This window comes from Schistocerca americana, chromosome 4 (assembly GCF_021461395.2).
Source record: "Schistocerca americana isolate TAMUIC-IGC-003095 chromosome 4, iqSchAmer2.1, whole genome shotgun sequence".
Lineage (NCBI taxonomy): Eukaryota > Metazoa > Arthropoda > Insecta > Orthoptera > Acrididae > Schistocerca > Schistocerca americana.
Window position 1 is genome coordinate 139,057,931 of NC_060122.1, and position 26,753 is coordinate 139,084,683.

Sequence of the window (26,753 nt, forward strand, 5' to 3'; positions counted from 1 at the left end):
GAATGTAAATTGTAGAGTAGGCATGACTAAATTGATGACTGGAGGACGATGACATAATAAATGGTGAGAACAGTGTAATACTTAGTATATATATTCCGATTCCATATAGCTTTTATATTTCCATAGAGCCTGCAGGTAGTAGTGTGTCAGTCGGCCGCGCGCGGCGCCACGGGTCTAGCGGCCGCACCCTGCGGCTGCCAGCATCCGGATCGATACTTGCGTCAGCTCCTATCTAACTTATACTGACAAAGAATGAATATAAACTGTAGAGTAGGCATGACTAAATTGATAACTGGTTGACGATAACATAATAAATGGTGAGAACAGTATAATGCTTAAAATATATGATTCCGTTTCCATACAGCTTTTATATTTACGTATAGCCTGCAGGTAGTAGTTTGTCAGCCGGCCGCGCGCGGCGCCACGGATCCTGCGTGCGCACTCTCCGAGTGCCAGCATCCGGATCGATACTTGCGCCAGCTCATATCTAGTCCCTGGCTGCGGCTGCGGCCGGGCTGACACTCGAGCACCGGCGACAGCGGCGAAGACAGGGACAGGCTGCCTCTGCTGCTGCCGCACGCCCCGGCAGACTGACACTGCACGGCAGTCCGCACTGAGCCGCCGGTGAGTGTGACGTTACTACGCTTTTATTCTTTACTGTAAAAAAATGTCTCATTCAGTTCTAGTATACGCAGCTAAAGATCCAGTTCAATTCATACTTCATACTTAGTGGTTGCGCTTACGGTTTCTGAAGATCTAACATAAAATTTCTATTTCCATTCGTGAAGTATTACTGAAATAGATGCCTTGGAGATCATTTCGCAACGTGTAGCTGAGGATTTCCTCAGCCACTGAATTAAAAAAAAAAAAAAAAAAAGTATGTGACTTGGTAGGTTCCGTACTAATTAACGTGCACCATAAAGAATCAAACGTTAATGAGTCCCGATCTCGTATATTTCCACATGTAATAATTGGAATTATTATTTATGTAAGGCTTAGTCGTTAAATACAATGGTGTTCAAAAGATAACAACGGAAGTCACTTTCGCGTGGTGTTTCATTGCCGAGTAATACTATTCGATGAAATATGGATGATACATGGTACGAACTGCTAGATCTACATCCATACTCCGCAAGCCACCTGACGGTGTGTGGCGGAGGGTACTTTGAGTACCTCTATCGGTTCTCCCTTCTATTCCAGTCTCGTATTGTTCATGGAAAGAAAGATTGTCGGTATGCCTCTATGTGGGCTCTGATCTCTCTGATTTTATCCTCATTGTCTCTTCGCGAGATATACATGGGAGGGAGCAATATACTGCTTGACGCCTCAGTGAAGGTATGTTCTCGAAACTTCAACAAAAGCCCGCACCCAGATACTGAGCGTCTCTCTTGCAGAGTCTTCCACTGGAATTTATCTATCAAGTCCCTAACGCATTCGCGATTATTAAACGATCCTGTAACGAAGTGCGCTGCTCTCCGTTGGATCTTCTCTATCTCTTCTATCATCCCTATCTGGCACGGGTCCCACACCGGTGAGCAGTATTCAAGTGGGCGAACAAGTGTACTGTAACCTACTTCATTTGTTTTCGGATTGCATTTCCTTAGGATTCTTCCAATGAATCTCAGTCTGGCATCTGCTTTACCGACGATTAATTTTATATTGACATTCCATTTTAAATCACTCCTAATGCCAACTCCCAGATAATTTATGGAATGTGTAGATGTAGCTCTATTAAAGAATATAAAAACGTATTACGACTTGCAACGCAACATATTCTTATGACAGGACGAAATTATAAATTGAGTTTGACTGTGGACATCCTGACATATGAATATTGTTAGAAATGTAATACGAACTGTTTTAAATTTGTAAAATAAATAAGTAACGCATACGTGCCTCCAAACCTCCTTTGAGAAAACAGAGTTTATAAATAATTTCTTATCAGCGCCCAGAGAGGTAGTTGTACATGAGGGAAAAAAAATGAGGCGGGCACGGATGTTCACTCAGGAGCCTGTAAATGTAGGATGAACAAGATGGAAGTGACGTAATGCCAGACTAAAGGTTTCCGCGACAAGCAGTTCGTGTAGTTTAGCCCAGAGCTAAGACACTGTTGTCCAGTCATAAGACCAGAGGCACTGTACACAACAGAACGCCTCCCAGTTGATAGGAATGGTCTCAAAGAGACGTCAGAGGACACAGAAAGAAAAATCTGAAGGAGAGAGGTAGTTTTCGTCCCCCCCTCCCCCTTAAACCACAGAAGTTGTCTGTATCCTACAGATCCTTAGCCGCTATCGGTGTCGGTAGGGGAGGTGTATCAACTACATTTTTCGTCATAAAGTTGACACTACTTGGAGGCAATATTATCGGACAGTTCCATCAAAGGGGCTTCCGTTGACGACTGTCAGACAGTCCTTCCTATCACAGTATTCTTTTTCGATACCAGTTTGCTAAAACCCTGCCTAGCACATTGAGTAGGTAAATAGGATCACTCGGTTCGCCATTTTAAATATGAGACTTTTTGCTACTGAAATGTCGTGTGACTAGGGCCTCCCGTCGGGTAGACCGTTCGTCGGGTGCAAGTTTTTCGATTTGACGCCACTTCGGCGACTTGCGTGTCGATGGGGATGAAATGATGATGACGAGGACAACACAACACCCAGTCCCTGAGCGGAGAAAATCTCTGACCCAGCCGGAATCGAACCCGGGCCCTTAGAATTGACATTCTGTGCCGCTGATCACTCAGCTACCAGGGGCGAACGTTTTTGCTACTGTCAGTAATAGTAAACGTCCCGCAGATAGGAGCCGACTAAACTGCTCAATACTTAGCGGACGATTTTTCAGTTGTCTTCTCGCTACTGGCACTCGCACCGTGATCTAGGTGTAGAGTTTCTTATTATATACCAGCTTTCGGCCTCAGCCACTGCTAACATTTTAAATAAAAAGTACCAGCAATATCACTAGGATTCCTGCCATAAGGAGTCGTCTGGGTTCTGACAACGGCCTTGTTAAGGAGGTTGGAGGATCAGAAAGAGGTTCAGGGCACACTCCTGCCCTTGGGATGGGAACTGTCCCTAAAACGAGCAAGAATCAGTAGTGATCAATGGCATGAGGATAGTGAAAACCATTGTATTAACTATATATGAAGTGTGTCCTCAGGACACGTGACCCGAGGGTGAAAAAGTGTCATGATGCTGTCTCCATTGGAAAAAGATTCCAGATTATTCCCCATCAGATTATTCCCCAACAGATCATTCCCCCATCAGGGTATTCTCCCATTTGAATCTTCAGGAGGGGACAGCCAAAGAGGGGGAAAGAGGGGATTGCCGGCCATTGTGGCCGAGCGGTTCTAGGCGCTTCAGTCTGGAACCGCGCGACTGCAATGGTCGCGGGTTCGAATCATGACTTGGGCATGGATGTGTGTGATGTCCTTCGGTTAGTTGCCGGCCAGAGTGGCCGAGAGGTTCTAGGCGCTACAGTCTGGAACCGCGCGATCGCTAAGTCTGGAACCGCGCGACCGCTACGGTCGCAGGCTCAAATCCTGCCTCGGGCATGGATGTGTGTGATGTCCTTAGGTTAGTTAGGTTAAAGTAGTTCTAAGTTCTATGGGACTGATGACCTCAGAAGTTAAGTCCCATAGTGCTCAGAGCCATTTGTACCATTTTTTTTTTCACTACATCCAACAATTACTTGAGGATGTAGGGTGCAGGCGCTACTCTGAGACGAAGGGGATGGGGACAAGTGACGATTTCATGGTGATTCGCAGGCCAACAACGATTATTCATGTATACATATCGACTTCACTAGAAGAAGGTGAAGAGAGAGAGAGGGACAAAATATATAAGGGCACCGAGCGATTAACTCATTACCGTATGCAAAGGAATGTGATCATCAAATAATCATGGGGGACTGGAACGCTGTGACAGGGGAAGTAATTGAAGGCGATGTCAGCGGGGAATATGAGTTCGGTAATACGAATGAGAAAACAGGAAGATTAATAGAGTTCTGACACAAATTTCAGCTAGTGATAGCAAAGGTACTGTTGAAAAGTCACAAGAGAGGGAGGTATACGTGAAAATCACGTGGAGACAAGATGGTCAGATAGAGATTCAGAAGTAAGATATTGGACTGCAAGGCTAACACATGAGCAGATATACACTCTGCCCACAATTAAGTAAAGATGAAGAGTAGATTATAAAAAAATGGCTCTGAGCACTATGGGACTTAACTTCTGAGGTCATTAGTCCCCTAGAACTTAGAACTACTTAAACCTAACTAACCTAAGGACATCTCACACATCCATGCCCGAGACAGGATTCGAACCTGCGACCGTAGCGGTCGCTCGCTTCCAGACTTCCAGACTGTAGCCCCTAGAACCGCTCGGTCATCCCGACCGACAGAGTAGATTATACTTTAAGAGAATAGTGAGCAAGAATCAACGTGGAAAAAACTGAGTTTTCGAAATATTGGGGAATGATGATATGTATTTGAAGTTACCTGTGTCTGGAGATACTACGGTAAAGAATACACCAATAGGCAGTTCATTTGACAAGGAATGAATAGTTCTAAAAAGGGCAATCACAAAAGATGGACAGACAAATACAGGCAGAAGAAAGCCAACTGCGAAGAAACCTGAGGGTAACAGAAGAGATACTTCAGTTGATACACGAAGGGAGGATGTACAAACACACACCTGAAAAAAAAGATTAAAACAATACATCTCAGTCAGAAATTAAATAAACGGGAAGAGCAGGGAAGCTAAGGGAAATGGCTGAGGAAAATATGAACAAATCAAAATGTTCACCAGAAAGATAGATTAAGCATATCCAAAAGTGAAAGCATCTTCGGTGAAATTAAAAGCAAAGGTGTCATCATTGACAGGCAGGAGGAATTGCGCTCTTAAAAGCAGAAGATTGAGCGTACAGCCGGAAAAAATACATTGGAGGCTCCTACGAAGCGGAGGAGCTGTGTGCTGAATCGATAGAAGGTGGAATGGAATTTGATTTAGAAGGCAGAGGGGGTCCGCTATCGCAGCCAGAGCTTGACAGACGTTTGGAAGATTTGTTATCTTACAAGGTGGAGGGCACAATTTCTTCGGAATTTCTAAAATCATTGAGGGAAGTGGCAATTAAACGTCTATTCAAGTTGGCGTGTAAAATCTAAGATTCAGATGGTTCAGATGGCTCTAAGCGCTATAGGACTTAACATCCTAGGTCATCAGCCCCCTAGACTTAGAATTACTTAAACCTAATTAACCTAAGGACATCACACACATCCATGCCCGAGGCAGGATTCGAACCTGCGACCGTAGCAGCAGCGCGGTTCCGGACTGAAGCTCCTAGAACCGCTCGGTCATAGCGGCTGGCTGGAATCTAAGAGACTGGAGAAATGTCATCCGCGGAACCCTAAGTTAACAACGGCAGATATGTTTGAGAGCTATCGCACAGTCAGTTTATATCCGACGCACCGAAGTTGCTGGCAAGCGCGATTTGTTAGATGACGATTAGTTTCACTTTCAGAAAGGTGGAGGCACCAGAGGAGCAGGTCTGACGTTACGATTGATAATGGAAGTAACTCAACTCCTCCCGAACGAGCCATGAAGGCCCAAAGGTACCGACCGGCCACCGTATCATCCTCAGCCCACAGGTGTCACTGGATGCGGGTATGGAGGGGCATGTGGTCAGCACACCGCTCTCCCGGCCGTATGTCAATTTCCGAGACCGGAGCCGCTACTTCTCAATCAAGTAGCTCCTCAGTTTGCCTCACAAGGGCTGAGTGCACCCCGCTTGCCAACAGCGCTCGGCAGACGGAATGGTCGCCCATCCAAGTGCTAGCCCAACCCGACAGAGCTTAACTTCGGTGATCTGACGGGAATCGATGTTACCACTGGAAGGCCGTTGACGATAATGGAAGTAAGACTGAAGAAAAATCAAAACACGTTTATAAGATCTGTCCACATAGACAAAGCATTCGACAACGCTAAATGGTGCAAGACTGAAATTCTGAGAATAATACAACTTCATCAGATTACCCTCCATGAGTATTCAATGAACTGTGGATGAAGCCCGACCAACAGGCATGACATGCATTGGTCAAAAATGATAATGCATTGAGGATGGCTAGTTTATAGCTGAAATCTAGAACTGCCAATAAGATTTCAAAAGGACGACTGATAGCTGAAATCTATTATTTACAAGATAATAGAACTTATTAATACGGAAGGACCAAAGATCTACCGGAACCAAGAGGGAGCAATAGGAAAGGAAGACAAAGAACGAAGAGCTCGAATTAAAAAGGGTATAAGACATGGATGTGCCAACGGCCTTGCCGCAACGTTAACACCCTTCCTACCAGATCACCGAAGATAAAAGCTCTTGGGCTTGGCTAACACTTGGAAGAGTGACCGTCCGAGCTGCTGAGTGCTGTTGGCAAGTAGTGTGCACTCAGACCTTGTGAGGTCAATTGAGAAGTCACTTGGCTGAAAAGTAGGAGCTCCGATCACAAAAACTTACAACGGCTGGGAGGGTGGTGTTCTGACCACATGCTCCTCCATATCCAAAAATGGCTCTGAGCACTATGGGACTTAACTACAGTGGTCATCAGTCCCCCAGAACTTAGAACTACTTAAACCTAACTAACCTAAGGACATCACACACATCCATGCCCGAGGCAGGATTCGAACCTGCGACCGTAGCAGTCGCGCGGTTCCGGACTGCGCGCCTAGAACCGCTAGACCACCGCGGCCGGCCTCCATATCCACATCCAGTGACGCCTATCATATGAGGATGGCGTGTCGGTCGGTCGGTACCGTTGGGTCTTCGGAGGCCTGTTCGGACGGAGAGACAGAGATGTAGCGTTTCGCCCCTATTCTTCTATCTATGCGAGAAAACAATGATGGTAATAAGATAAAGGTTCAAGAGGGGGGGGGGGGGGGGGGAGCTAGAAATCTGGATGATAGGATGCCAACGATGATATTCGCTAATGATATCGCTGTCTTCAGTGAAAATGTAATAGAATTACAGGACCTGTTGACTGAAATGAACAAAGCGATGCGTACAGAATATAGATTGAGAGTAAATCTAAGAAAGAGATTATCGAAGAAGAAATGAGATTATCGATAAACAAAACATCAAAATTGGTAACCACGAAATAAAAGAAGTTAAGTATTTCTGCTACCTTTGAAGATGACGGACGAAGGTAACAGGAACAGCAGACTAGCACAAGTGAAGGAGGGCGTTCCTGGAGTACTACCGAACATAGTGCTTAATTCTAGAACAAAGTGTCGGAAAATGTACCTTTGGAGCACGGGACTGAATGCTTGTGAATCATTCATTAAGGATAAACTAAAAAAAGAAGAGAACTGAAGCATTTGACACATGTCGCTGTAGAAGAATGTTGACTGATGTGGACTAATAAGACAAAGGATGAGAAGTTTCTCCGCAGAGTCGGCGAAGATAGGAATATACGGGAAACACAGACAAGAAGAAGTGACTGGATAACAGCATATATGTTAACACATTAGGAAATAACTTCTGCGGTCATGGGAGGAGCTCTAGAGAGTAAAACGTGTAGAAGAAGACAGAGATTGCGCTACATCCGCCGGCCGGGGTGGCCGAGCGGTTCTAGGCACTACAGTCTGGAACCGCGCGACCGCTACGGTCGCAGGTTCGAATCCTGCCTCGGGCATGGATGTGTGTGATGTCCTTAGGTTAGTTAGGTTTAAGTAGTTCTAAGTTCTAGGGGGCTGATGACCTCAGAAGTTAAGTCCCATAGTGCTCAGATCCATTTGAACCATTTTTTTTGCACTACATCCAACAATTACTTGAGGACGTAGGGTGCAGGCGCTAATCTGAGACGAAGGGGATGGGGACAAGTGACGATTTCATGGTGATTCGCATCAGACCAGTCAGAAGACTGATGACCCAAAAAAATAAATAAAACAGTAGAAAAAAGACGAAACAGTCACAACAGTAGAAGAAATCTCTGTTGATCCATCACGGACAGGGACATCGACTGGTTAAGTAATTGCCAATGTCAACGAAATTCACCAACAGCCGTGTAACTTTTTTTTATTTTTTTTTTTAATTTTTTTTTATTATTATTATTTTTTTTTTTTTTTGAAGGCTACCAGTTTCAGCATTTCATTATTCCGTCTTCAAGCCCCATATGCATCTCTCCAAACAAACAAAAATGCCATATAGAGCCATAAATCTCTGGGTGTCGTGAACTGAATCGTTACACTTGATAGCAAATTCTGGCCCTACTACATTTTCCTCCCATCCCTGATCAATTCGCGAATGGCGCGTGAGACCTCCGTTTTAAGCCTAATTTCTGAAATAGTCTAGTTGTGGTCGTTTCATAGGACGTACATGGGAGAAAATAATTTGTTGCCGGACTCTTGTTGTAATATATGTTCTCGAAAGTTCAACGGTGGTCCTCTTCGTGATGCAAACGCACCTCTTCTACATCTACGTGCATATCCCGCAACCCATCCAGGACTTACATTTGAGCAAGATAACACAGGTCTGCACACGTGAAGAGTTTCTGCTGCTTGTCTTCGTATTTGCCAAACCCCACCTTGACCAGCAAGGTCTCCCAACTGAGAACGTTTGGAGCATTATGGGCAGGCAATCCAATCAGCTTGGGATTTTAACGATCTAACGCACCAATTGGACAGAATTTGGCATGATATCCTTCAGGGAGACATACAGTGCCTCCATTACTCAAATCCAAGCCAGATAACTGCTTGCATAAGGGCCAGAGGTGAACCAACGCGTTATTAACTTGCGCAATTTGTGAAGATCTTTGTTTTGAATAAATTACCAAATTTGTCTGAAATTATATCATCACTTTATCTGTACATGTACTTCACATCTACCTATTTCCGTCCCATTCGGATAATTACTTGGTGGCGAGCCGTTTTTTTTTTCCTTTTTTTGTGGGGTCTTAAGAGTGTAAACCAAAACCGTCGGAAACCAAATTCCTTTACAAAGCCAAAGCCAGAAAAAAGGCTTTTGGTAACAAATCAGAAAATGCGCGCGACACGTTCCTTGCAACTGGAAAAGAAACTTCAAAATTAATAAGGCAAACAAAAAGGCAATGTGGGGACAGTCAAAAAAGACACCATTTAAAACGAATCTAAGTGCCAGCCCCAAAAGCTCTGCTTTAAAAAGGAAAAAAAGGCAACTGACATTTAACAACCAAGAAATCTGCAGAGAATTTTGAAAATATTTGAAAAACTCCTAAACCGCCCAGAGTCTATAGAAATATTTCCACTCGAAATTCTCAAAAATCCAATCCAGATTCACAATCATGAAATAAAGTGAAAATTGCTGGACAAATTAAAAGATTAAAAGATAACAAAGTATGTGGTGAAGATGGAATTGTTGCAGACATGCTGAAATCAGTTGGCCCAAAGTTATATTGATCATCCAGAGCATTTAGCAAACTGAGAAAATACCGGTGGAGTGTGTTGATATATGCACTACGTAAGAATGAAAACAAAACTGATGTCAACAACCAGCTCAGCGACCACTGCTTCGCTCACGCTTGCTTAGTAATTACAACAGAAATAATTTTATAAACATATATAAGATTACTGAAAGTTAATGTATTAAAGAATCGTTTCTTGTTATATGTAATTCTGACGAAATCGATTTATCGAGATGACTGTTAAAGAGCTGTTTTAGATTTAGTTCATAAATTGCAAAACCTTCCAAACTTTTCACGATAATTAAGGCCATAGAAGCATGGCCTTTCCAGAAATTACTCCTAATGAAAAAATCCAGTATGGCAGATGGAGTCGGAGGTTATTGTTAATCCTGCCTTTTGTGTTCTTGTGGTGATATCTCCACAGGAACTTTCATCCTCTGGCCGAGAAGTCAAATGTCAGTTTTCATAGATTTAGCGTTAAAAATGTTTTGATGTAACGAAATTTTTTCGTAACAGTCTGCCCCCGCTAGCTGAGTGGTCAGAGCGACAGAATGTCAATCCCAAGGGCCCAATTTCTATTCCCGGCTGGGTCGGAGATTTTCTCCGCTCAAGTACTGGGTGTTGTGTTGTCCTAATCATCATCACTTCATCCCCATCGACACGCAAGTCGCCGAAGTGGCGTCAAATCGAAAGACTTCCGCCCGGCGAACGGTCTACCCGACGGGAGGCCCTAGTCACACGACATTTACATTTATTTATTTTTTCGTAATAATTTTCAACCCCTATTTCATACCGTAGTATGACAGTGTTGAATTTAATGAATAGTCTAATGAGCGCACACTGTGGATTGAGAGTAAATCGAAAAAAGACGGAGGTAATGAGGAGCAGCAAAAGTGTGGCCAGCAATATAAACTTAACGGCAGAACTGGTGACCACGGAGGAGATGAAATGAAGGATTCTGATATCATGATGCACGAAACTAAGAGGATGTAGAAAGCAGATTTACACAAGCAAAGAAGGCGTTCCTGGCCGAAAGAAGTATAGTAGTATCAAACATTGGTCATGTTTTGAGGAAGAAATTACTGAGAATATACGTTTGGAACACAGAATTCTATGAAAATAATCGTGGACTGCGGGAAAAATAGAAAAGAAAACAATCGAAGCATTAGAGGTGTGGCAGAAGGATTTTCAAAATTAGGTGGACTGGTTTGAAAGAAATGGAGAGGCGACGGGAGGGCCAAGTAGAAAAGACTGACAAGAAGAAGGAGCAGGATGATAGGACAGGCGTTCAGACATTAAAGAATATTCACGGCACCTGACGACACTCAAGGGAACTTCAGGGGAACAGCATATCCAACAAATAATCGAGGAAGATGGGTTCAAGTGCTACGCTGAGATGAAGAGATTGGCAGAGGGGAGGAAGTATTCGGACCGGTCAGAAGAGTGATGACAATAAAGCGGACAGATAACCACCACATACAGAGGGGTCAAAAAAATGTATCTACTGTTTAAAAGTCCATAACTTGCAAACTAATTGACGGAGTTGTCTCATTTTTGGTGAAAGTGTAGCTTAAAGTCCAACTTAAAGATGTCACTGTAGGTGTTCAAAATGGTCACCATTAACATCCACACACAAACGATGCCGCCGAACTGCAGCACGATGATACGACTGCAATGTGTGTTATTTGCACATGAATGTACGATGGATTCTCGAAGTTCATCCAATGTGCGTGGCTTTTGTCGATAAACGACGTCCTTTAGTGTTCCCCACAGGTAAAATTCCAGAGGAGTTAGGTCTGGGGAACGTGGTGGATACTCCACAGCACCTCTACGGCTTATCCATCTTCTTGGTAGGTTTTCGTCGAGATACGCCCTAACACGATTTTGGTAGTGGGCTGGGGCACCATCTTGTTGAAAGTAAACTCTTCCGTCTCCATAAAAGTCTCGGGTGGCAGGTAAAATGGATGTCTGAAGCTTCTGAAGGTACACCTCACCGGTAACTGTGCCGTCAAAGAAGAATGGCCCAATCAAGCTTCGGTAAGACAACCGACACCACACATTTACTTCTGGCAAATCCACGGCGTTCGGATTTTCGGCGGCCCAGTAGATGCTATTGCGGCGATTTACTGTGCCATTGAGTTTGAACTGTGCCTCATCAGACCACACAATCATCTCAGCAAACTCTTCATCGTTGCGTACCATGTTAGTAAACCACTCGCAGTATTCCATTCTACGATCTGGGTCGTCCTCGTTCATTGCGTGTAGCAATCGTGGGACGTAGCACTTCCACTCTGCTGTCTTCAAAATTCGCCGAACACTTGAGCGACTCACTCCAGTTTTACAGACACACTGCCTCACAGACTTCTGTGGCGAGCGAGTGAATTGTAACACACGACGGGAGTTAGCTGGACTTGTTACTGTTACAGGTCGTCCAGATCGTTGTTTGTATACATCTTTAACAAAGCCTTCGTCTTCAAATTTGTCTCGAATGCGACGAATCGTTAAACGTGTCGGTGAATCTGTTTGATACTCATTTCACCATTGCCGTTGAAACTCATTAATGTTTTCGTGCTTAAAATACCGCTTCAAAACTGACTTCCTTTCATCGAATGTAAGCCTTGCGCCAGCCATGTTTACTCGAGTAACTAGGTGCAACTATAAACAAAACACTGACTATCTGGCGACTGTCATCTAACAAAACAAAACAACGCGATACAGCGCTTGTGTGGCGATTGCCAGAACTACAAACTATTACACTACCAAAGACGACACAACTCCGTCAATTAGTTTGCAAGTTATGGACTTTTAAATAGTGGATACATTTTTGGACTTCTCTGTGTAAATATACAAAGCTTACGAACGTCCAACCACGTATACAGCGTGCGGCAAGCCAAGGCGCGTAGCGGTCGCGTGTCGCGTGTAGCGGGTTGCGGGTAGCCGCCTCCGCTGGCAATCAATGGTCGGCGGGAGAGGCGTGCGTCACGGTGTGCGCTGGAGACGTGGTTGGTGGAGAGGGAGGGGAGGTGAGTGGTGCAGCTCAGCCGTGCTGTCACCTCTGTGATAGCTTCTATATCCGGGGCCCTGAAACACGTCCCTTGACAGCTCGCTTGTAGTTGCCTATATTGCGACTGAGAGGCTGCAGTAGCTGCCACAGTACACGGGCACAACTGACGGCTGCGAAGTATATTTGTAAATGTAGGCAACAGTCAACGTGTATATTGGCCGTCGCATTATAATTTATATGTAAGTATAACAAAGAAAGTTTTCCTTATAATGCAGAGAACAACTTCGGAGAAAATGCACTTGATAGTACATGAAACTCGGAAAAAAGCAACAGCTGACAAAATGTCTATGAGGAGTCGTTCCGAATTGTTACGGTAATAGTGGCATATAAAACGTCGTATAGTAACGTGAACCTAAGCGTACCACAGAACACGCTGTCCACAATCGTAGAGCGAAATAAAGAAAAAGATCTACATTTACATCTACATTTATACTCCGCAAGCCAACCAACGGTGGTGGCGGAGGGCACTTTACGTGCCACTGTCATTACCTCCCTTTCCTGTTCCACTCGCGTGTGGTTCGCGGGAAGAACGACTGCCGGAAAGCGGAAAGCCTCCGTGCGCGCTCTAATCTCACTAATTTTACATTCGTGATCTCCTCGGGAGGTATAAGTAGGGGGAAGCAATATATTCGATACCTCATCCAGAAACGCACCCTCTCGAAACCTGGACAGCAAGCTACACCGCGATGCAGAGCGCCTCTCTTGCAGAGTCTGCCGCTTGAGTTTGCTGAACATCTCCGTAACGCTATCGCGCTTACCAAATAACCCTGTGGCGAAACGCGCCGCTCTTCTTTGGATCTTCTCTATCTCCTCTGTCAACCCGACCTGGTACGTATCCCACACTGATGAGCAATACTCAAGTATAGGTCGAACGAGTGTTGTTGATGGACTGCATTTTCTAAGGACTCTCCCAGTGAATCTCAACCTGGCACCCGCCTTACCAACAATTAATTTTATATGATCATTCCACTTCAAATCGTTCCGCATACTTCCAGATATTTTATACAAGTAACTGCTACCAGTGTTTGTTCGCTATCATATAATCATACAATAAAGAATCCTTCTTTCTATGTATTTGCAATACATTACATTTGTCTATGTTCAGGGTCAGTTGCCACTCCCTGCACCAACTGCCTATCCGCTGCAGATCTTCCTGCATTTCGCTGCAATTTTCTAATGCTGCAACTTCTCTGTATACTACAGCATCATCCGCGAAATGCCGCATGGAACTTCCGACTCTATCTACTAATTTGACAGCCCCCATCAACATCGGATATCTCCTAGGGCTTAGAATCGACTGACTCGTGTGCAACGGCTGTTCGGCCGGAACCCTTCTCCGCGTCAGCCCTCCAGGGCCTCGCTGGAATATTTGCTACTACCACCAAGATCTGCACCGACGGCGGCTCCAGGCAGGCTCACGCCCAGACCCTTCTGCGGCCACCGCCGAGACCCTCATACTTGTCAGGGCTTCGCGGCAGTTGGGCATTTTGACCACAATAGCCATACATCAACACAATTTCGACCTTTTCTGCAATTGGTAAACGGTCCATTTCAACACAGGTAATGTATCACGAAGCAAATACCGTCCGCACTGGCGGAATGTTACGTGATACACGTACTTATTCGTTTGTGACTATTGCAGCGCCATCTCTCGCAAAGCGAAAAAAGTGGTCCAACTAAAACATTCATATTTCTTTACGTACTACACGAATATGTAATAAAAATGGAGGTTCCTATTTTAAAAAACGCAGTTGACCTATAGCAGCGCCATCTAGGGGGCCAACCATCGCGCCATAGCCTCCCTCAAGCTAGACGAATTTCGTTCTTTGAAGTTTTTTCGTTTGATGCTTATTTCGTGAGATATTTGGCTTGGTCACTATCAATGGACCACCCTGTATATTATCACGCGAAAGTTTTGTTGTGTTGGCTGAAGAGCCAACACCGTGTTACTAGAAGAGGCCGAAATGCACGCGTTTTAGCTCACGCAGGCTGCCGTGAAGAGGGAAGAACTATACTGACGTGAGGTCTGGAACATGACAAGGAATGAGAATTCAGAAAGCGGACGTAATTAGTTTGATACTTAACTTTAATCCATTAAAGATGAACGTCGCTCTTGACGATACATGATTCACAATATTATCTGTTCAGATTATAGTAACTGAATATGGCGACTTGCAAGGACGTAGCAAATGACGTAGCTGAAGGCTATGCTAAACTGTCGTCTGCAATTGAGAGCGTCTGTAGACAGTGAACCATCGCTAGCAAAGCCGGCTGTACAACTGGGGCGAGTTCTAGGAAGTCTCTCTAGACTAGACCTGCCGTGTGGCGGCGCTCGGACTGCAATCCCTGATAGCGGCGACAAGCGGGTCCGGCGTATACTAACGGACCTCGGCCGATTTAAAGGCTACCACCTAGCAAGTGTGGTGTCTGGCGGTGACACCACAACTTTTATCTGTGATTAGACTAAAAAAATGAAACCAAACATGATGGTGACTTCACAGAAACATGTATCGGTGTTAATGAAGAAAACTATGTTTCCTCACGGCAGAACCCTATATCCATAATTTTATACTTGACAGCATACACGGACAAAAAGAGAGCTCTAACGACAAAGAGGCATGTATTTAGCTGTGTAGGAAGTATTGTAATAGAATTCCAGTTCCTTACAAACGAGCTGCATAGCCTCTGACCCTCTGTCTCCTAACTTGCTCGGTGTCACTGCATAGGTACCATCTCACATTTTGAAACACGGACAAAAAGAAGAGCTCTAACAACAAGGACTCATGTATTTAGCTGTGTAGCAAGTATTGTAATAGAATTCCAGTTCCTCATAAACGAGCTCCATAAACTCTGACCCTCTGTCTCTAACTCGCACGGTGTTACTGCATAGGTACCATCTCACATTTTGAAACACGGACAAAAAGTGAGCTCTAACAAGGACTCATGTATTTAGCTGTGTAGCAAGTATTGCAATAGAATTCCAGTTCCTCATAAACGAGCTCCATTACCTCTGACCCTTCGTCTCTAACTTGCATGGTGTTACTGCATAGGTACTATCTCACATTTTGAAACACGGACAAAAAGTGACATTTTGTAACACGGACAAAAAGTGAGCTCTAACAAGGACTCATGTATTTAGCTGTGTAGCAAGTATTGCAATAGAATTCCAGTTCCTCATAAACGAGCTCCATTACCTCTGACCCTTCGGCTCTAACTTGCACAGTGTTACTGCATAGGTACTATCTCACATTTTGAAACACGGACAAAAAGTGAGCTCTAACAACAAGGACTCATGTATTTAGCTGTGTAGCTAGTATTGTAATAGAATTCCAGTTCCTCATAAACGACCTCCATAACCTCTGACCCTCTGTCTCTAACTTGCACGGTGTTACTGCATAGGTACCATCTCACATTTTGTAACACGGACAAAAAGTGAGCTCTAACAACAAGGACTCATGTATTTAGCTGTGTAGCAAGTATTGTAATACAATTCCAGTTCCTCATAAACGATCTCCATAACCTCTGACCCTCTGTCTCTAACTTGCACGGTGTTACTGCATAGGTACCATCTCGCATTTTGTAACACGGACAAAAAGTGAGCTCTAACAACAAGGGCTCATGTATTTAGCTGTGTAGCAAGTATTGTAATAGAATTCCAGTTCCTCATAAACGACCTCCATAACCTCTGACCCTCTGTCTCTAACTTGCATGGTGTTACTGCATAGGTACCATCTCGCATTTTGTAAGACGGACAAAAAGTGAGCTCTAACAACAAGGGCTCATGTATTTAGCTGTGTAGCAACTATTGTAATAGAATTCCAGTTCCTCATAAACGACCTCCATAACCTCTGACCCTCTGTCTCTAACTTGCACGGTGTTACTGCATAGGTACCATCTCGCATTTTGTAACACGGACAAAAAGTGAGCTCTAACAACAAGGGCTCATGTATTTAGCTGTGTAGCAAGTATTGTAATAGAATTCCAGTTCCTCATAAACGACCTCCATAACCTCTGACCCTCTGTCTCTAACTTGCACGGTGTTACTGCATAGGTACCATCTCGCATTTTGTAACACGTACAAAAAGTGAACTCTAACAACAAGGGCTCTTGTATTTAGCTGTGTAGCAAGTATTGTAATAGAATTCCAGTTCCTCATAAACGACCTCCATACCCTCTGACCCTCTGTCTCTAACTTGCATGGTGTTACTGCATAGGTACCATCTCGCATTTTGTAACACGGACAAAAAGTGAGCTCTAACAACAAGGGCTCATGTATTTAGCTGTGTAGCAAGTATTGTAATAGAATTCCAGTTCCTCATAAACGACCTCCATTACCTCTGACCCTCTGTCTCTAACTTGCACGGTGTTACTCCATAGGTACCATCTCGCATTTTGTAGCACGGACAAAAACTGAGCTCTAACAACAAGGACTCATGTATTTAGCTGTGTAGCAAGTATTGTAATAGAATTCCAGTTCCTCATAAACGACCTCCATAACCTCTGACCCTCTGTCTCTAACTTGCACGGTGTTACTGCATAGGTACCATCTCGCATTTTGTAACACGGACAAAAAGTGAGCTCTAACAACAAGGGCTCATGTATTTAGCTGTGTAGCAAGTATTGTAATAGAATTCCAGTTCCTCATAAACGACCTCCATAACCTCTGACCCTCTGTCTCTAACTTGCACGGTGTTACTGCATAGGTACCATCTCGCATTTTGTAAGACGGACAAAAAGTGAGCTCTAACAACAAGGGCTCATGTATTTAGCTGTGTAGCAAGTATTGTAATAGAATTCCAGTTCCCCATAAACGACCTCCATAAAGTCTGACCCTCTGACTCTAACTTGCACGGTGTTACTGCATAGGTACCATCTCGCATTTTGTAACACGGACAAAAAGTGAGCTCTAATAACAAGGGCTCATGTATTTAGCTGTGTAGCAAGTATTGTAATAGAATTCCAGTTCCTCATAAACGACCTCCATAACCTCTGACCCTCTGTCTCTAACTTGCACGATGTTACTGCATAGGTACCATCTCGCATTTTGTAACACGTACAAAAAGTGAACTCTAACAACAAGGGCTCTTGTATTTAGCTGTGTAGCAAGTATTGTAATAGAATTCCAGTTCCTCATAAACGACCTCCATACCCTCTGACCCTCTGTCTCTAACTTGCATGGTGTTACTGCATAGGTACCATCTCGCATTTTGTAACACGGACAAAAAGTGAGCTCTAACAACAAGGGCTCATGTATTTAGCTGTGTAGCAAGTATTGTAATAGAATTCCAGTTCCTCATAAACGACCTCCATTACCTCTGACCCTCTGTCTCTAACTTGCACGGTGTTACTCCATAGGTACCATCTCGCATTTTGTAGCACGGACAAAAACTGAGCTCTAACAACAAGGACTCATGTATTTAGCTGTGTAGCAAGTATTGTAATAGAATTCCAGTTCCTCATAAACAACCTCCATAACCTCTGACCCTCTGTCTCTAACTTGCACGGTGTTACTGCATAGGTACCATCTCGCATTTTGTAACACGGACAAAAAGTGAGCTCTAACAACAAGGACTCATGTATTTAGCTGTGTAGCAAGTATTGTAATACAATTCCAGTTCCTCATAAACGACCTCCATAACCTCTGACCCTCTGTCTCTAACTTGCACGGTGTTACTGCATAGGTACCATCTCGCATTTTGTAAGACGGACAAAAAGTGAAGTCTAACAACAAGGGCTCATGTATTTAGCTGTGTAGCAAGTATTGTAATAGAATTTCAGTTCCTCATAAACGACCTCCATAACCTCTGACCCTCTGTCTCTAACTTGCACGGTGTTACTGCATAGGTACCATCTCACATTTTGAAACACGGACAGAAAGTGAGCTCTAACAACAAGGGCTCTTGTATTTAGCTGTGTAGCAAGTATTGTAATAGAATTCCAGTTCCTCATAAACGACCTCCATAACCTCTGACCCTCTGTCTCTAACTTGCACGGTGTTACTGCATAGGTACCATCTCACATTTTGAAACACGGACAAAAAGTGCGCTCTGACAACAAGGGCTCATGTATTTAGCTGTGTAGCAAGTATTGTAATAGAAGTCCAGTTCCTCATAAACGACCTCCATAACCTCTGACCCTCTGTCTCTAACTTGCACGGTGTTACTGCATAGGTACCATCTCACATTTTGAAACACGGACAAAAAGTGAGCTCTAACAACAATGACTCATATATTTAGCTGTGTAGCAAGTATTGTTATAGAATTCCAGTTCCTCATAAACGATCCCCATAACCTCTGACCCTCTGTCTCTAACTTGCATGGTGTTACTGCATAGGTACCATCTCACATTTTGAAACCTGTCTCTTTTCACGGCGCAGTGCGGTGAGGCCTCGTTGGAGCGGCAGCGGAGGCGGCGCCGGCGACCATGAAGAGGCAGAACGTCCGCACCCTGTCGCTGGTGGTGTGCACGTTCACCTACCTGCTCGTCGGCGCCGCCGTCTTCGACGCCCTCGAGTCCGACACGGAGAGCAAGCGCTGGGAGGTGCTGTCAGGTAGGATGCACTTCAGCTGTCTCTATACTATATCGTAGCCCCTCTTACGTCAATGGACATTGTCCACTGGTTTTTCACTGATTGGATACCATCCCTAAATTGAATTTCTCGAAATCCTACAAAAAACTTTTTCAACATCCAGAATGAGATTTTCACTCTGCAGCGGAGTGTGCGCTGATATGAAACTTCCTGGCAGATTAAAACTGTGTGCCGGGCCGAGACTCGAACTCGGTACCTTTGCCTTCCGCGGGCAAGTGCTCTACCAACTGAGCTACCCAAGCAAGACTCACGCCCCGCCCTCACAGCTTTACTTCAGCCAATACCTCGCCTCCTACCTTCCAAACTTTACAGAAGCTCTCCTGCGAACCTTGCAGAACCAGCACTCCTGAAAGAAAGGATATTGCGGAGACATGGCATGTCCGCTGCTTGGGTAGCTCAGTTGGTAGAGCACTTGCCCGCGAAAGGCGAAGGTCCGGAATTCGAGCCTCGGTCCGGCACACAGTTTTACTCTGCCAGGAAGTTTCATTTTCAGCATCAGTTATCTCTTCATTAGACTCAAAATGTTCTCCAGCCATATTTTATACTGAACTACCAAACACAATCAGGGTCTGAAGAGGACGCAATGTCGACCGCTGTCGTGTCGTTATCTGCCGTGTGGCGTCACTCAGATACGATACGGAGAGGCATGGGGTCAGCACACTGTTCTCCCGTGATAATAAGGCAGATAAAATGAACATCTGGCATGGAATATCGAGGGTGTAAGAAAGATGTGAATACTGTAAGTAAAATGGTGTAACTCGTTTTGTTCGATTAAGTGTCGAACATGATTCATCAGTTTTGTGGAAAAGGTAGTAGTTTTGTATATTAACAGTTGATGCAGACAGACAATGTGAAAATAACAGTCTACAACTTAAACTTACTACTACCGGGATGTTTTTATTTATTTATTTATTTTTTTGTTTCACTGTGAACCACTTAGGCCATAATGACTCCAAGAAATTTACATGGGATATATTGGCAGTATTTTAATGAAATAACATAAAAACATACATTACAGCTGTTCAAAGTAATAGTCTTCATTTTGTTTTCTCAAACGTTACTTCAAGATATAAAACAAAAGTAAAAGATTTAGATTGGGGTCATATGACTCTAGTGATACTCGCTGCGCCGGCCGCTGTGGCCGAGCGGTTCTCGGCGCTTCAGTCCGGAACCACGCAGCTGCTACGATCGCAGGTTCGAATCCTGCTTCGGGCATGGATGTGTGTGATGTCCTTAGGTTAGTTAGTTTTACGTGTGTAAGTAGGCTGTTTAGGTTTTTATGTTGGTAACGCCACGTAGCGCTCTGTATGAAAATCACTGACTGTGCTGTGTGCAGCCTGTGGCTGGTTGGCATTGTTGCAATATTTGCTATTGTAGTGTTGGGCAGCTGGATGTGAACAGCGCGTAGCGTTGCGCAGTAGGTGAGCCGCCAGCAGTGGTGGATGTGGGGAGAGAGATGGCAGAGTTTTGAGAGCGTACGATCTGGACTGTGTCTGTCAGAAAAACGAAATTTGTAAGACCGGATGTCATGAACTGATATATATATTATGACTTTTGAACACTATTAAGGTAAATATATTGTTTGTTCCCTATCAAAATGTTTCATTTGCTAACCATGCCTATCAGTAGTTAGTGCCTTCAGTAGTTAGAATCTTTTATTTAGCTGGCAGTATTGGCGCTCGCTGTATTGCAGTAGTTCGAGTAACGAAGATTTTTGTGAGGTAAGTGATTCATGAAAGGTATTGGTTATTGTTAGTCACGGCCATTCTTTTTTAGGGATTATTGAAAGTCAGATTGCGTTGCTCTAAAAATATTGTGTGTCAGTTTAGTGGTGATCAGAATAAGTAAAGAGAGAAATGTCTGAGTACGTTCAGTTTTGCTGAGCTCTTTGAAAATCAAATAACGTAAGAGGTTCACCAGCACAGTAATTCCTAAATTTTTGTTAGGGGGTGTTTCACGTAGTTCTAAGTCTAGGGGACTGATGACCTCAGATGTTAAGTCCCGTAGTGCTTAGAGCCATTTGATACTCGTTGCAAAAACTGTAAATAAATCCTAATGTTTTCTAAATATACAGCTGAACAAAACATCATTGGGTATAATTGACTCAGGATGGTGGTGGTGGTTAGTGTTTAACGTCTCGTCGACAACGAGGTCATTAGAGACGGAGCGCAAGCTCGGGTTAGGGAAGGATTGGGAAGGAAGTCGGCCGTGCCCTTTCAAAGGAACCATCCCGGCATTTGACTGAAACGATTTAGGGAAATCACGGAAAACCTAAATCAGGATGGCTGGAGACGGGATTGAACCGTCGTCCTCCCGAATGCGAGTCCAGTGTGCTAACCACCGCGCCACCTCGCTCGGTGACTCAGGAGGAGAAGGTCATACACAGGGTGGAGAAAAAACGCCGTACTTGGAGGTCGGCATAGCAAAACCTAGTCCCGCCAACAGGTTTAATAGGAACGCGAATAAAAAACGAGGCTCTAGCAATACTGTAACTGCTTGCAGCGTGGCCAAGAACAGGTAGCATGTGTAAGGTGTCAGGCAAATCCAACACCTTCCATGAAAACCCTGACATGATAAGCAAATCCAGTAATATGTCACATAGCTCCGAATAAATCGTGACATTGAATTAACCAAAGTAATACGAGTAACGAGTCAGCAAATGGAATACCACAGACTAACACAAGAATGCCTAAATGTATGTCATACCTTCCCACCGTGAGACAGACGCAGTTCCGAGGGGAGAAACGAGGACAGAAGCCGAGAGCAGAACCATGTTAAGCTAGAAGGCCCTACGATAAGGGACGGACACCCACGTTGCCAGCTAACCGCTAGGACCACCCCCCAGCCCATGTTAAAAGGTAGAACCCTCCAGAAGAACAGTATAGATCTTACGATAACACTAAAAGGGCCACCCCAGCCGCAAGTTTTAGCGTGAGACTTTCTCGCGTCTCTGTTACGTCAGGACCACCCCCCAGCCCATGTTAAAAGATAGAGCCCTCCAGAAGAACAGTATAGATCTTACGATAACACTAAAAGGACCACACCAGCTGCAAGTTTTAGCGTGAGACTTTTTCGCGTCTCTGTTACGTTGCAAACTTTAAAAATATTGCCCCACCACGTAAAGTATAACGTTTCTCGTTGGATAGACAGAATTTTTGTAGGCGGAGCTTAAGGTTAACACTGAGACCCTGATTGGTCAGATGAAAACACAGCCAGATAGTTTTTTTTTTTAAACCAACTTCGGTAAATTGTAGTAAGGAGAAGTTAGGAGAGAGTTGCTTCCGAGACGGCGAGGTGAGCGGAGCTGTGCTGTCCGCCGCCCCCTGACGAACACCGACAAGGTAATGAACACACGCGATGCCGCGTAACAGCGCGTAAAGCTTCACTCAGAACTGCAGAAGTCTCATCTGTTACACCCCCTTTTTGCGTAATACTACTGTCGATCGTCAATTAAAGCTCATGGTGTTCACATTTGCCACTTGAAGTAAAAATCTGAAACGCGATGATTTTTCTGTTATATTGTTATTGAGAAGCCATATCAGCCACTGTAATTTACGACAAGTTAGATAAGTAATTAAAGATAATTGAGGCTCACTGTAGACCATTTTGATAATTTTCTCTTTTGTGAAACTTAATTTAAACCTAGATTATAGATGTGATATGACATAGGTCATCCTTCGATCCATTGTAGAACTTGGAAACCCATTCAGGGAATATTCGTTCACATTTTTGTTGAACGCAGTCGGTTTTTACCATCCTGTATTAAAACATTTCCTTTTATCAATAGTGCAATTTATAAACAATGTTTTGTGAGTAGAATAAAATTTCCGATGGTAAACTTGACTGCTTTTTCGACGTTATTTTACCAGCTAACTAAAAATAGGAAAGCCTTGAACCCCTTCCACTAAATTTAGTTAGTATTAAGATTCTTTTACAGGGAGTGCAGTGGAGCTGACGCTGAAATCATTAAGTATTTGGTTATATCATCACTAGTCTCACTGAACTCTTCTGAACTCTACATATCATGTGTGGTCTGACGTCTCCTTACCAGCAACAGGTCCCAGGTTCAAACTAGTCAATTCCCTAAAAAACACGCTCAGAACGTCGTTGCGCGAAAGTGGTAGGGAGACACGATGTACAACAACAGACACCACGCAGAATGTTAGACACGAACTCTACACAGAGCTGGGGCTGTCCCGCTAGCTCAATGAGATGAGGCAATGCCGTGGGGAAAAAATACACCGACTTGCCAATGTTCGAGTCGCGTTCGTAGCAAAAGTTTGTTTTTCAGTTAAAGTATCAATTTGTATCCAATTTACACATCTTAAATTTGGTATCTTTTCTTTAAGTGTCCTTGTAGTATCCTGCCCACTCATCTATTGTAGGGTGCCTAGGAAGCTGTTTTCTCAGATCGCTAGACAACAATTCAAGCAACTCGTATTAATGGCGTAAGATAAATTGACAATACTCAACTTCCGTTCTTCATCGTCGCGCCGGCGTTTGTCGTTACGCCGGAACAGTCCCCACAAAGAAAAATCTAATGGACTGACGTCCCTGAAACGTGGAGACAAGAACAGTGGCCCTCCACAACCGATCCATTTCCCTGAAAACGCTTCATTTAAATAGTTACGCACATTCATTCCAAAATGTGGCGGTGCACCATCATGTTGAAACTATAACTGTCGCTGAATACCAAGTGGAACGTTTTGTAATGCGGCATGGAACATATTATAAAGAAACGTACGATACAGGGGAGCATTCAACTTGTCCGGCAATAAATAAGGGCCCAAAGGCACTTCTTCCACGTTTCTAGACCACAAGTTTATGCCGAGGTGAACCTGAAAGCCACGTTCACGAGTGACATGTGGGTTGTGTTCCGACCAACAACGGCTGTGGTGGAGGTTGAAAATACCTTCAAAAATGAAGCTAGCTTCAGCAGTCCATATCACGTTATTTATTAAATGTTCAAAATCATCCACTTGGTACAAAACGCAGTCGAAAACTGAACTCGTGGAATGCGGCCTTCTTGAGTTAATGTGTAATGCTATGGGTGTAGTTGTTCATCGTGCAATACGAGGTGCATTCGAGTTCTAAGGCCTCCGATTTTTTTTTCTAATTAACTACTCACCCGAAATCGATGAAACTGGCGTTACTTCTCGACTTAATCGCCCTGGAGACGTACACATTTTTCACAACGCTGGCGCCATGATTCCATGGCAGCAGCAGCGAAGGCTTCTTTAGGAGTCTGTTTTGATCACTGGAAAATCGCTGAGGCAATAGCAGCACGGCTGGTGAATGTGCGGCCACGGAGAGTGTCTTTCATTGTTGGAAAAAGCCAAAAGTCACTAGGAGCAAGGTCAGGTGAGTAGGGAGCATGAGGAATCACTTCAAAGTTGTTATCACGAAGAAACTGTTGCGTAACGTTAGCTCCATGTGCGGGTGCGTTGTCTTGGTGAAACAGCACACGCGCAGCCCTTCCCGGACGTTTTTGTTGTAATGCAGGAAGGAATTTGTTCTTCAAAACATTTTCGTAGGATGCACCTGTTACCGTAGTGCCCTTTGGAACGCAATGGGTAAGGAATACGCCCTCGCTGTCCCAGAACATGGACACCATCATTTTTTCAGCACTGGCGGTTACCCGAAATTTTTTTGGTGGCGGTGAATCAGTGTGCTTCCATTGAGCTGACTGGTGCTTTGTTTCTGGATTGAAAAATGGCATCCACGTCTCATCCATTGTCACAACCGACGAAAAGAAAGTCCCATTCATGCTGTCGTTGCGCGTCAACATTGCTCGGCAACATGCCACACGGGCAGCCGTGTGGTCGTCCGTCAGCATTCGTGGCACCCACCTGGATGACACTTTTCGCATTTTCAGGTCGTCATGCAGGATTGTGAGCACATAACCCACAGAAATGCCAACTCTGGAGGCGATCTGTTCAACAGTCATTAGGCGATCCCCCAAAACAATTCTCTCCACTTTCTCGATCATGTCGTCAGACCGGCTTGTGCTAGCCCGAGGTTGTTTCGGTTTGTTGTCACACGATGTATTATTGAAAAAATGGTCTCTAACATGGAAACCATGCTTTTCCGGACATGAGTTCATTCTTCTTCCGTACCTCTCATCTCATTTGTACATGGTCAAAAAATCACCCAGTGTACTTCTGAGGTACTTATAGTGTCATATTGATCCCAGCGGTACAAAGCAGCTGAGGCAAAGAAGCCCTAACGATGGGTACAAAAATAAATGGGAAATAATACTTTCATTGTTGGAGCTTTTTGTATAAATGCTGTTCAACGCAACAGTCATCATTCTATTCTGGACAAGCAAAAAAAGTGATTTGGGCTAAATTGGCCCCAGTGTTTGGACACACGAGACTCAAAGTGGGGAAGTCACATATTATGAAAACAATAGTACTGAAAACAGGGGAGATATACATTTTCATGTGGCTATAGGGTCATATTGACGCCAGTGGTACTAGGAGGGTTAAAATGAGTGATCGTTGGCCTCTTCTTCCGTTTAATGATTTGTCCAAAGATAATAAACAAGGAAGGAGCAATACACACAACCATTGTTTAACCTCGTTTCCAATTGTCTGCGACGTCGTCGATCTGTTCGCTGCTACCGTCCAAGCCACAATGAGTTGGCTTTGCTTTCCTTAGGTACCTCCACCTGCACTTCACGGCGTAATCACATGATCAGTCCGTAGGGACTGGCGGCAGAAAAGCAACAAAACATGCGCCTTTCTCGCGGCTGTCCGACAGTCGTAATGCGCTTCTGGACGATTTCTTTTCTTTCACTGCAGTTTTATAATCAGCTACCTCAAAATAGGTACTGCGTCCAGAAGCGAATTTAAATATTCATATACGTATAAATAATTTAAGTTAGCTGCACGTTAATGAAAATGTGAGGTGACAGCTAATCTCTCAGAAGATATGGTGGTTCAAAATGGCTCTGAGAACTATGGGACTCAACATCTTAGGTCATAAGTCCCCTAGAACTTAGAACTACTTAAACCTAACTAACCTAAGGACACCACACACACCCATGCCCGAGGCAGGATTCGAACCTGCGACCGCAGCAGTCCCGCGGTTCCGGACTGCAGCGCCAGAACCAAAGATATGGTGACTAATATTTTTTTTCCTAGTTCTGACGAGTGCTATCGCCTGTAATAATCACGCAACTTTTTATGGAAATCCTGGATACAAGCTGAATAAGTGTTAAATGAATCAGTGCTAATAGCGATAACTGACGCGGCTGAAAGTACACAACAACAGAAGTAAGAAGTTTCAGTACAAGTCGATCCGCTAACCAGGCGTTTGTGGGATAATTGCAAATGTTTGGTTATAAGGCGCTACTGACTTCAGTATGAAATGCTATCCTAATGAGCGCAAATGTATTTGAAACTTATAATTTTCGATGAAGTTCCCATCTAAATCGGCCCAAAATTCACCAGTGGCCCATGGTTAGGGGATGAAATAGATGCATGATAAAACACTGTCACATTTTACTGCTGACGTGAGACGAACTCTAACGCGCTGAGATGGACAGGTCAAGCAGGGCTTGCATCTTATCCTCCAATATCACCTCACTCATTCCTCTTGACTTTTCTGTCTTTGTCACCTCAAAAGTGTACAACATTCCTGTCGACACAGTTGAAGTACTGTGGGAGC

General features: G+C 44.1%; 1 protein-coding gene across 1 annotated transcript in view; it reads left to right on the forward strand.

Annotated features, from left to right (window-relative positions):
• The first annotated feature begins 516 nt into the window (after positions 1-516).
• The window catches only part of LOC124613302 (two pore potassium channel protein sup-9), a 92,479-nt gene continuing 66,242 nt past the window's right edge, over positions 517-26,753 (forward strand). Inside the window, exons 1-2 of the mRNA XM_047141998.1 lie at positions 517-624; positions 18,870-19,043. Of these exons, the coding sequence (XP_046997954.1) occupies positions 18,917-19,043 (127 nt within the window). The 5' untranslated portion in view covers positions 517-624; positions 18,870-18,916. The remainder of the gene's footprint in view (positions 625-18,869; positions 19,044-26,753) is intronic.